Source organism: Stigmatopora argus, chromosome 15, assembly GCF_051989625.1.
Source record: "Stigmatopora argus isolate UIUO_Sarg chromosome 15, RoL_Sarg_1.0, whole genome shotgun sequence".
Taxonomy (NCBI): Eukaryota; Metazoa; Chordata; class Actinopteri; order Syngnathiformes; family Syngnathidae; genus Stigmatopora; species Stigmatopora argus.
In genome coordinates this window covers 5,692,051-5,704,558 of record NC_135401.1, presented here as the reverse complement: position 1 = coordinate 5,704,558, position 12,508 = coordinate 5,692,051, and the positions used below count along the sequence as shown (strand labels likewise).

The 12,508-nt window shown below is 38.9% G+C and overlaps 1 protein-coding gene and 1 long non-coding RNA gene across 5 annotated transcripts in view; one reads left to right on the top strand and one right to left on the bottom strand.

Moving 5' to 3' along the window:
- The first annotated feature begins 2,475 nt into the window (after positions 1 to 2,475).
- Positions 2,476 to 12,137, top strand: LOC144090366 (uncharacterized). The gene is made up of 5 exons (XR_013305349.1): positions 2,476 to 2,589; positions 4,979 to 5,145; positions 6,918 to 6,961; positions 7,032 to 7,107; positions 11,815 to 12,137. It is a non-coding gene; the product is annotated as an uncharacterized LOC144090366 (long non-coding RNA).
- Positions 4,281 to 12,508, bottom strand: part of LOC144090365 (uncharacterized protein C14orf132) — a 60,749-nt gene continuing 52,521 nt past the window's right edge. For all 4 annotated transcript variants that reach the window (XM_077621826.1, XM_077621827.1, XM_077621828.1 and 1 more), the window contains one exon: positions 4,281 to 6,561. In XM_077621826.1, coding sequence (XP_077477952.1) covers positions 6,325 to 6,561 — 237 coding nt within the window. In that variant the 3' untranslated portion in view covers positions 4,281 to 6,324. The remainder of the gene's footprint in view (positions 6,562 to 12,508) is intronic.

Genomic DNA, 12,508 nt, shown 5'->3' with positions numbered 1-12,508 from the left:
GATTGGATGACTTTTGACAACATGGCCGTACTTGCAGTGAGCGCGCCACTGAGTATCTCTTGATGGGACTCCCCGCTGCCGTCACTGTGGTCATTGGAGCATCCCTTTGATTCATAAAGACAAGTGCACTGAAAAAAAAATACTGGATGCAGTGACATTTTACTGCTCCTGGAAGTTAAGTCGTTGTGTATGATACAGGGCAATTCAAAACCTTTAAAAATGGTGTTGTGTTGTATTTTTTTAAAGGTGTGAAGACATGATTTTCATCTTTAAAAAAAAAAAATTCAGTCATTGTGATACGTATTGATTGTTAAATTGAATCTGATTGCTCGTCTTCAATGAGGAGCTTAACCTTTTCCTATGTAGCAGTAAATTCTATTTCTAGTTCTATGGCATGTGTCAAAGTGCCGACCCGGGGGCCAAATCTGGCCCACCGCATCATTTTGTGTGGTCCGGGAAAGTAAATCATGAGTGCCAACTTTCTGTTTTAGGATCAAATTAAAATGTAGAGTATAGATGTATATTAAATTTCCTGATTTTCCCCCTTTTAAATCAATAATTGTAATTTTTTAATCCTTTTTTTCTGTGTTTTTAGTTCAAAAATAATGTTGTAAAATCTAAAAATATATAAAAAAGCTAAAATAAACATTGTTTTAGATCTATAAAAAACTGAATATTCAAGACTTTTAATCCAATTCTTTTAATCCATTTATATAAAAAAAAATCTAAATAATATATCTAAAATGGTCCAGCCCATGTGAAATCGAGTTGACGTTAACGCGGTCCGTGAACCAACCCGAGTCTGACACCCCTATTCTATGGTTATCATCAACTGACCTCCAAAAGGAAGGTTTTTCCTTCATTCTGTTGTATATTTTCTTTTTGCTTCCTTTGACCTTCTTGAGCGCCTTTTCATTTTGTTTCTTGTGTGAGGTTTGGCTCACGTCTGCCAGCGACTGATGAGTGACTCCAGTCAGTCTCGGTGGTGACAGGCTACATGTTGCGCATGCTGAATGATACCTCATTACGTCTTATTGAGCTCAGAGTCATCACCATTAACTGGGTTGCACACATTGCTGCTGCATGGCGTGGTTCCTGGTTTTGGAGATGAATGACCTCGTCGTAATGACACAAGAGCAGATGCGTTTGCAGTTCATTTCTGATGTAGTCTTTTTTTTTTACTACATTTGATGGCGCAATCTTGGAGATAATTTGAGTTCAAAACTTTTCACATATGTACGTGTGCCAGAAGAGTCATAGTTAGATTTCATTACCATTTTTTTATGTCTGTAGGCGGCTTTATGCAAAAGCAGTAAAAGGTCAGGAATGTCGACATGAATATTCTATTTAAGGTCAGTTTTTACATTTTTACCACACTTCAAAAATTCTTTGAAATGGAAACTTTTCACATAATGAACTGATTGTGTTAGTGTTTAATCAGTGAATTTGGGTTGAAGGTGTCATCTATATTGCTTTGACAGCCTTGGAAATGTAGTTTTAAATGGTTAGATAGGATTTTTAGTATGTTTTTTTTTAACTATACAGTACTTGTTTACAAAAAAACAACTATACACCCATGTTTTCATGTCTAATCTTCCATCAAACTCCCTCTTGCTCTAATCAATCTAAAATAGGTTGGTGCCCCTTCCCCCCTCAGAAGATAATTAGCTGTATTGAAATGGATCGGTAATAAGCCTCCATAAGAGCGAAGCACTGTTTGCGTGTCCAAACAAAAAAGCCGAAACAAACACAAATGAATTACCCAAATGTCAGCCATGAGCCAAGAACAAGCTACCCAAATCCATTCCCGTGGCTGTTGCCATGGTAGCAGATGACCTCAAATCCTTTTCTCGCCAGGCTCTTCTTCCCACAAATGTTATCAAAAACAAATCCCACTGTTCCATTTGAGGCGAGGGGAGCTTGCCATTGGTTCAATGATTACATCAGTTTACAGCACTGCCATGTTTGTGTGCCCCAGTGGTCCCGGCCATCAAGGAGCTGCCTGTAATTACGATGTAAAATGACGCGGCGCTCCTTTGGGGAGCTCACGTTGTTAAATGGTAGCCGGATATACGAGCGCTCGTACGTGAGATCTTTTTCCTCAATAGTAAAAAAAACGTTTAATCAATACAAGATGAGGTTATTGAACCGGCATCCCTTTGGGGGCACTGTGGCACTGTCACCAATCTGACGCCAAGAAAAAAAAAAAATAGACTTAAGCGTTGTAGACCTTTTCACCGTGACATCTGAAGATGGCTTTAGCCTTCTTCTTGCCTGTTGTAGTTGGAGTGTGGAAAGTGCCATTTGGAAAAAGGTTTAGATGAGGTAAATGGTTTCCAGGGGAGACGGAAAAGGGGCTGTATTTCAAAATTTAATGGATATGTCAATTAAAAAATGTAAGTGGTGGACATTTGGACATAATTAACAGAATCATTGAGGGACTGACTGAATTTCCTGTTCTGTTCTTTGAAGCAGATGTGTTCTTTCGATGGTGAAATGGATCAGAGACCACATCATTAGAGAGGCCAAGAAGGTGGAAATTGGGCCGCAGAACAAGTTCCGATGTTTCCTTGACTGTCCGGAGCTTAGGTAAGCGCACATACAAACAAGCCAATGTATTTAAAACATCATTCCTGATAACATGGTCTCCCTTGGAAGAAATGTCTTTTACTGCTTTCTTTTTGTACATGCACAAAAAGGAGAGAAAGCGATTAAAATAGGATGTTCCAGTTGTCTTCAAATTGACAGTTTGACAGGCCGTGAATCTAAGCAGCTTGGCAGACATTAGCAGAGCAACAAACCCCGAACCCAGCCTGTCATGTTTTACCAGATCGAGATACAAACCGCTTAATTTTTCATGCAGAAATATCTTTAAAACATAGGGTGTATTATGTATGTGACAGGGGGTGCCAAGCAATACTTTTTTAAAAGTAGAATAAAGTGTAATTGTACATTCACTCAATGGATGGCAGTGGTGTGCTCACTGTCAGTGTTGTTAATTTTAACAAGGATACGATCTTATGCAGAAGTATACTTGGAATTTTAAACAAAAATTATATTATTACCAGAGGCGGCAGAAAGTCGGAGGGGCGCGAAATGTTTAATTTTTCCCTTTTGCAACGGAAATAAATGAGAAGCACTGCCTTAGATTCAAATGTGTATAAAAATAAAATACCAAATAACTTTAATAAAAAAAATCAAATCAAAAATAGTAACTAAATTCCAGTAGGTGTGTAACTGTACACTAAAATGGTAATTTGGTTCATTTCATTTCTGGTACAAATAGGCAGGAGAAAAAAATACTTTATGTTTTTAATTTTAAAATAATATTGAATATTACAACATATTTAAATAAATAAAAAAGTGACACTTTTAGGCAATATTTCAAATAAATAAATAAAACTCGGATAAAAAAATTATTTTATTAAAATGATAAATTAACAGGCAAAACTCTAAACTTTTAACTATTATAATGATGTTTAAAATTAAGTTATTTAATGGAATAGTGAAAATTTCCGAATTTTCTTCGGAAAGCACTGGTGTGGTTACAGTTACAATTTCTCACAATTTTTCTTCTTTCGCTTCAAGCGGCTTATCATATCCTTGCAGCAAAAGCCAGACAACTTTGGATTTATCACCGTTGCGTTGAGTGGTCTTAGTCTTGTTACCCGCTATGGATTTGCCACCTGAGACTCTAATAACCTGTCATGCATTAGCATATATTAACACTCACGAGAGAGACCCTGCGATTATCCGTTTAATCTAGCTGTGCCTCCAGAACTCGCATCTTTTCCAGCAGTAAACAACCTTCATCGCTTCCATCGAGAGGGGAAAGGAAAGGCCCTGTGGCGATAGTGAGGGGGGTGCTGATCGAATAGAACCGACGTACTAGTGTGGGGGGCAGGTTAGTAAAAGGGAAGTATAGCAAACAAGGCTCATTCAGTCTGCAAGGCGGCACGTCTGTGGACAAGTGCGTTTACAAATGCGATCTGTAAATCTTTGAGACTTTGTTCCTCTTCCTCAAGGGGGAACAGGGATTCGGGATTTCAGTGGGTGACTCATTGTCTTTGTGGTGAGAATTTAACAACGCCGGGTGCAGTCGGTGTGTAACGAACAGTTATCTCTGCCCGGATTGTTTCTTCGGGAACAAGGTTTTACAGATAACCTTGTTTTAGAAAGAAAAACGGAGCAACTAGCAACTTTCCATTTAAAACCAGCAACAAGGAACCTCTGTGGTCATGTATAAAAAATAAAAAAGCGAGTCACACAGCTGAGAAATCACTTACTTTTTTTAATAGTACACAAGATAATGTTACATTGCTAACTGTTGAAAATATTCTGTAACTCTTCCATTCTAAAAAAACCAACATAAAAATAGTACTACAGATTTTATGGGGTGCAGGAGGTCCAAACAACCCGTGTCAAAATGTCTGCCATCCAAGTTTTACAGTGGGTCTTCTAAAAAATTATATCCTTTTTGGTTATAGATGGTATGTTTGTGTTGATGGAGAAAAAAGTAATACTGCATTGATTCGGAATGCACATGTTTTTACAAACGAAGTATCGTGCCAGTGGTTTACAACACAATTTAAATAATACTATACATAACCATTTGGCTGAAAAGTAAAGTAGTAGAGTATTTAGCCAGTACACTTGTGACTAGGTTGCTGGTTCAGTCACCATTGTAACAGTGTAAACTATTGTATAATCATATCATCCTATCTTGAGGTGAGGAAAACCAAATAGGTTACCTACATACGTATCTCAAAAGACATCGTCACTTCAAGTTCACATTGCAGAAATGACAACCCATAAAAGCACGTACTTCACTAAGTGGACTTAAACAAAGGCAAGAAGCTTGTATATTTGTGATAATGACGTATATTTTAGAATAAACGGACGGCATCTTTGGCTATACCATTAATACTTGATTACTTTGAGTCAGTGGCAATGAAAACCATTTTTATTTTTCACCCAGGCGATTGCTGTATCGGAGCTGTAAAAGAAGAGCAGCAAAACTGCAGCAGTGTTATGTTTAGACGGCGACGCTTCCTGTTACAATCGGAAAATCAGATGACATCAGCAGTGGCATTCCAGTGTGTCCATTGCTTTCAACGCGAACCCAACTGCAGCAACATCAGACAAGTGGGTATTAAAATTTACATCCCTCTCCTGGTAATGTGAAATATCCTGACCATGTGTGCTTCATCCTGCTTCTGATACTACCCTCAAAGAAGGTGTCTTTAACGACCTCACAGAATAAACACCACAGAATCTTTATTTTTAAAAATTCAAAAATGTTCAAACTGCTAGGCTGAGCTAATTTAGAGATGAAATCTTTGTTTAACAGCCATTTGGAATTTTCACTGGCCACATTCTAACGTGATCCAACACAAATGATAATAATGCACACTTTTTACATCATTATTGTAGTTCACAATTGCGTAGTGTTGTGCTGCTTCCCATCACATTGTTTTCTAATCTTTTTGCCCCTTACTTATGAATATGTTGTATTTGGATCTCATTAAATTGTCCAATTATACTTTTACCCGCCTACTATATATTCCACATAGCATCTATTTATTCACCTCTTTTTAATGCAAATACTTGCCTTTAGATCCTCAAGGTGACTAAAAGAAGATTGTCAGCAAATATCCAGTATACTGTCCGATATTATAAATTGCTAAGATAAGCAGCAGGGATAAGATGAAGGTGTTGAAGCCAAAGGTTTGGATTCGAATTGAATTATCGCCTTGTCAAAAAAAAGGCTTTACGATCCGATTCATGTAGATTTTAGTGAGCATAAGTGAAGTTCAATGATGACTAAGTCATTACAGTGTCCGTGCCATGTATGATCCGCAGAGTCTCTTTACATGTGCCCTAATGGCAATGAGCCTCGGACGAAAATAATCCCAGCGCCCTCTAAATGTTTTAACATTCGCCATCCGCGTTCTAGGGCATAATTAAAGAGCGCTCTCCTAAATTGCTTTGTGGCAAAGGAGGCTGGCGACGTCCCCGGATCAACCCAGATCTCAAGCCCCATTTAACCTCTGTTTGCATCTCCATGCGGCAAGTGAGTGTGTTCTTCGGGGAAGACATGGAAAGAAACTTAGGCCGTATCAAGACTCCTCTGATACGTGGCAAAGAGGACAGGTTTCCTGTTTTATCCACGACATACTATCCTCAAATCGTAGAAAAAAGGGGAGGAGTCTTTTGCGCTCGTGACGTAAACTATGTCCATTGTGGAATCTCAGGAGACCCGATAGATTCAACATTTAGAAAGAATGGGGGGGAAAAAACATCTTTGCGGGAGTGTCGTCGTTCTCAGAAGGTGCAGGCGTACACTATGCCTACCACTACGATGTTTCCGATCGTGGCCACAATTGCGATCCAAAGCCAGATAGCGTCGCTGGACATGGACTGCGACTCGTCCGGCTGACCGTGCACGGAGGCGGCCGATGCAGCCGCGTGGACGCTGGCGGATGAGTTGAAGAGCGAGTGCTCACCGCTGTAGTCATCGTTTGGCGAAGAGTCCATGAAGGCTCCCGTCATAACTGGGATCTGGCAGAAGGAAAAGAAACCATAAAACCACTGATAACACAAAAAAACAGGACGAGATTTTTGAATTTGATTCGTTGGCCTTTACCAAAAGTTATTACTACAAAACAGTCCAACAAGTGCGGTGATACAACACATGACTTCACTGGTAAATGTTTCCCTAGTCGACCACACACTTTTGAGCAGCCAAATGCGGAGCAGTGCTTAATTAACATGGAATTGATATTTCACACATGAAAAGGAAAAATGATGCATTGATACAATTTGAGCTTCATGATGGTTGCTAATTAGATTAAATGGAGCTTGGTTTTCTTAGGTGTGTAAATAGAGGTGTATATGCTTTTATGTTTGTGATTTAGAAATGCAAGGGTGGTCAACTCCAGTCCTCGAGAGCTGTTATCCGGTCTGTTTTCCTTATCTCCCTCCACCAACAAACCTGAACAGGTTGCTGATCAGGTGTTTGGCTTCCATAGCTCAAGTGCCACAGCGCCAGCTTACCATTCAAGAGTCGTGGGATCGCGTCCTGCAACCAACATCTCACTGTTGAGGGTAAATTGGGCAAAATGGGAAGTGGGTGGGTGAAACAGCTCAAGTATTAGAGCACCACTATACTATGTTGTTTTTTCAAGAAAAAAGCCTCACTATACTATGTTCTTTTTTCAAGAACATAGTATGGCTTTTTTTCCTAAAAAACAACATAGTATAGCATGGTTTTTTCTTGAAAAAACGACATAGTATAGTAAGGCTTTTTTTCTTAAAAACGACATAGTATCGTAAGGCTTTTTTCTTAAAAACGACAGTATAGTAAGGCTTTTTTCTTAAAAAAACAACATGGTATAGTAAGGCTTTTTTCTTAAAAAACGACATAGTATAGTAAGGCTTTTTTTCTTTAAAAAACAACATAATATAGTAAGGCTAAGAGAGTCGGAGAATAAATCTGACTTCTGATTCTTCTCCTTCTAGTTGTTGCTGTGGTCCAGTGGCAAAAACATTGGGTCAGAACTTGAGGTGAGTTCAATTCCACTCTTTGCAATTCTCAAACTGTTTATTGAGGTAATGAAAAGGATAAATATAACTTCCATTCATATCATTTCAGAAGTCACTGTGGTCCAGTGGCAAAGTCAATGGTCAGACAGACCTCAAGTTGGTGGATTTGACTGTTATGTGGGAGACTGGGGTTCGAATCCCGCTCTCGTTTGACTGATCACTACACTAGTAGTTCAGTAAATGGGTAATCCTTTTTTCATTAAAATAAAGACTTAGTCATTTTTTTCAGCAAAACAATTATGTTCCGGTCAGCCTTCGGCTGACCGGAAGACAGTTGGGGGGGGGGTTCCTGGTGGCGTTCGACAGTCGGCCTTCGGCCGACTGCCGACGCCATACAGTCGTCGACACCGGGACGTGAACCCTCGACACCCACGTCGCAGGCAGGTGACTTACCCACTGCACCACGAGGCGGCCCGCCTATACATGATTGGAAGTTATATTCATCATTTTCATTACCAAATAAACAATTTGAGAATTGCAAAGAGTGGACTTGAACTCACTCCTGATTTGAACTTGTGTCCACCTTAAATTTTGACCCATTGTCTTTGCCACTGGACCACAGTGACTTCTGAAATGATGTGATTGGAACTTATATTCATCCTTTTCATTACCTCAATAAACAATTTGAGAATTGCAAAGAGTGGAATTGAACTCACTCCTGATTGGAACTTGTGTCCAGCTTAAATTTTGACCCATTGTCTTTGCCACTGGACCACAGTGGCTTCTGAAATGATGTGATTGGAACTTATATTCATCCTTTTCATTACCTCAATAAACAATTTGAGAATTGCAAAGAGTGGAATTGAACTCACTCCTGATTGGAACTTGTGTCCAGCTTAAATTTTGACCCATTGTCTTTGCCACTGGACCACAGTGACTTCTGAAATGATGTGATTGGAAGTTATATTCATCCTTTTCATTACCTCAATAAACAATTTGAGAATTGCAAAGAGTGGAATTGAACTCACTCCTGATTGGAACTTGTGTCCACCTTAAGTTCTGCCCCAATGTCTTTGCCACTGGACCACAGTGACTTCAGGATTGGAAGTTATATCTATCCTTTTCATTACCTCAATAAACAATTTGAGAATTGCAAAGAGTTGACTTGAACTCACTCCAGATTTGAACTTGTGTCCACCTTAAATTTCAACCCATTGTCTTTGCCACTGGACCACAGTGACTTCTGAAATGATGTGATTGGAAGTCATACTCATCCTCTTCATTACCTCAATAAACAATTTGAGAATTGCAAAGAGTGGAATTGAACTCACTCCTGATTTGAACTTGTGTCCACCTTAAGTTCTGCCCCAATGTCTTTGCCACTGGACCACAGTGAGATCCAAACCCTGTCTGCCCACACGGCAGTCAGGTGAACGAACCTCTACACCATAAAGTGGCCACACCTCACTTTATCATTATTGGAAAGTCTTGACTACACAAGGTTGTTTCTATTTAAGGGAAAAATAATTCCCCCTTTTTTTAAAAAGGCCTTACTATACATGGTAATTAAAAAAAAGCCTTACTATACATGGTATTTTTTTTCTTCAAAAAGCCTTACTATACATGGTCATTTAAAAAAAAAGCCTTACTAAACATGGTCTTTTTTTTTAAAAGCCTTACTATACATGGTCATTTTTTTAAAGCCTTACTAAACATGGCCATTTAAAAAAAAAAAAAAACCTTACTATATATGGTGATTTAAAAAAAGCCTTAGTATACATCAGTGGCGGGCCGTCAGGGCCTTCAAGGCCTTCTCTGCTGGCCTAAGAAATATCTGAATCATATTATATTTTGTCCATCAATACGTACTTATTATTCCAAATGGTCTGTTAGCTTCCTTTCATTGCTTTCCCCCCTGGTTGCACTGCTACCAGAAGTGTTTTCATATTGAAGCATTTAACCAATCACATTTCAGCCATTATTTGTTGCCAGATCAGATCTGCCTCAAACCCTGCACAATCAGTTCTTGCGGGCTCTTTAGTCATTTCACGTATGGACGTATCGACGTTCATCGCTGTCTTTTTACCGGGGAAATGATACTCCGGGCCCAGTTCTGATGTCTAAAAAGCTCCAGTATTTGTATTTAATCAATAAATGCTGTTTTCGGCTGGATTTTACCCCATTTTCGGGCAATGTTTGCCCGTACGCCATTGACGTTCATCGCTGTCTTTTCCCGGGAAAATCACCCCCTGGCCTGGTTTTAATGTCTGAAAAGCTCCAGTATTTGTATTTAATCATGAAATGCTGCTAGGAAGTGGATTTTACCCAATTTTTGTGCATTAATTTATTGATTATTTTTTATGTGTTACAGCTGTAGCTGCAGTAGAGGTTTTATAGCCATAAAATAGTTTTTGAGGGTTGGATTGATACGTTGAAGGCGCTACCAGAAAATGCACCGCCCGCCACTGGTATACATGGTCTTTTTTTTAAAGCCTTACTATACATGGTCTTTTTTAAAAAAAAAAAAAGCCTCACTATACATGGTCTTTTTTTTTTTAAAAAGAGCCTTACTATACATGGTCTTTTTTTTTTTTTTTAAAGCCTTACTATACATGGTCTTTTTTATTTATTTTAAAAAGCCTTACCATTCATGGTCTTTTAAAAAAAAAAGCCTTACTATATATACATGGTCTTTTTTTTTTTAAAAAGCCTTACTATACATGGTCTTTTTTTAAAGGCCTTCCTATACATGGGCATTTCACACATGAAAATGAAAAATGATGCATAGATACAATTTGACCCTCATGATGGTTGCTCATTAGAACAGATTGAGCTTGTTTTTCTTTTATGTGTATATGATGAAGTGTATATGCTTTTATGTTTGTGATTTAGTAATCCTTACTAAATCACAAAAATACACATATACACCTGTATTTAAACATCTAAGAAAAACAAGCTCCAGACTAAGTCTTGGGTTTGATCCCTGGTGGGTCATACCTATGTGGAGTGTACATGCTCTCCCTGGGCTTCCGTGGGTTTACTCCAGGTACTCCATTTTCCTCCCAAATCCCAAAATTATGCAAGGTTGGCTGGTTGAACACTTTAAATTGCCCCTAGGTACGAGTGTGAGCGTGAATGGTTATCTGCCTCCTTGTGCCCTGCCATTGGATGGCCACCAATTCAGGGTGTCTTCCGCCTGGTGCCCATAGTTGGCTGGCATAGGATCCAGCACCCCTCAACCAGGATAATCAGTTCGGAGATGGAATGAATGTAGTTGGCTTCAAAGGGAAAACACCGTGCTGAAAAACAATGATAAAAATACCTTGTAGGCATGTTGCACTCTCGCTTACAAAGTAATGAATGCTTCCTCATTTGCTCACCTTCATTCTCTGTGTTCTCTCTAACTCTCTCTCTCACATACACACACACAAACAAATACATACACGCTTCACATTTTCCTTGGCAAACGGGGCTGCGGAACACTGTTTAGAAAGCTCTCCCCTCCGCTTCCTTCATTGGCTCCTGGTGGTGAATAATGACATGACACATCCTGTGGAGCGCCTGCGTCTAACGTGAGCATAATGGAGGCAGACAGGCGTACAGAAGTCTAGCAAATCTGAAGCCCCCTCCCCTTTCTGTGTATAGTCGCTGTGTGTACTGTACGTCTCATCCATTAAAATGCATTTTCCATCCACTTTCTGGTATTCCGGCAAGTGCTTCTAGTCTTATTTTCAGGATGCTCAATTGACTCTCAGTATTCCTTTCATTCATCTTCCAAGCCACTGATCTTCATATGGGTAGAAAATTGTAAAACTGATTATCTGGTTTGTATGTTCTTTTTCAAAAACTTTATATTGATTGAGTATTTGTGGAACTGTAATATCTTGTTGACTGGGAAGAAGGTTATTTAGAATATAACAGAAATTCAAACTGAGATCAAGCAGAATACTGATTATTTTATCGTTTAAAATGAGCCTCTGTTATGCCAACGTTCTCCAACATTTCTTCTAAAGCAAATGGAAGCTCTCATCTCTGTCTACATTCTTCATATCGATGTTTTATTCAGGAACTCATTGTCCTCAGAAGCGAGCAGTTTACATAAATTGGGGAAGTGCACCGGATAAAATGAAGTGCGCAAAGATATTCCAGTCGACGTTGCGCGCATCTAAATATTTAAATTGCTACAGTGTTTACATTTTTTTCTTACTGGATGCAGTGACTAAATATATACAGTACCGCAATAAACTAACATAACTTTATCCTCTTTAGGGTTGCTGTGTAGTCTGTTTTCCACAGTCTCAAATCCCATGAGCCTCAAATAAAATGCAACAAGAAGCAGATCATTAATGGATGACGGAAACCTATAGCAGAGACCTCAGGAAAGGAGGACCCCAACGTTTCTTAGCTCTTAAGTGCGCGGTAGGTCATCCCCTATGCATTACTGGCAAAGAAGACATGCTCAATATGGTAATGCTTAACCTGACAGAGAGGCACAAGCTCATAATTCAAAATTTTTAACTCACAATATTGATATTTGCCTATATCCGTCAACCATTAAGTCCATATTAGTGGCCAGTTGCAGCTTTTGGTCACGCAATGTATTTATTCATATTATGGCAAGAAAAGATTTACTTGGTAAAGTTTTGCTATTAACAACCATGCCCTATCTCTTCAGTGGTTGGTTGGCATACAAATTTGCTTGCTAAAATTGTGATGAGAAAACGCGATGGAATAAGACTTGACTTCTGGTTCATGGAAACTAGTCAAATCTAAGTACTAGCCTGATCTGACCTACATTTTCGAATCATTACGGTGAACTGGTGCGTGAAAAGTAAACAAAACAAATGAGATTCAGCTAAGAAAACGAACCAAAAACTTGCTTACCGCATTTGTCAGCCATGATTTACATAACGGGCTTTGAACTTAGAAAAAAATGTTTTAAAAAAATCCTCAACCTGTGTAT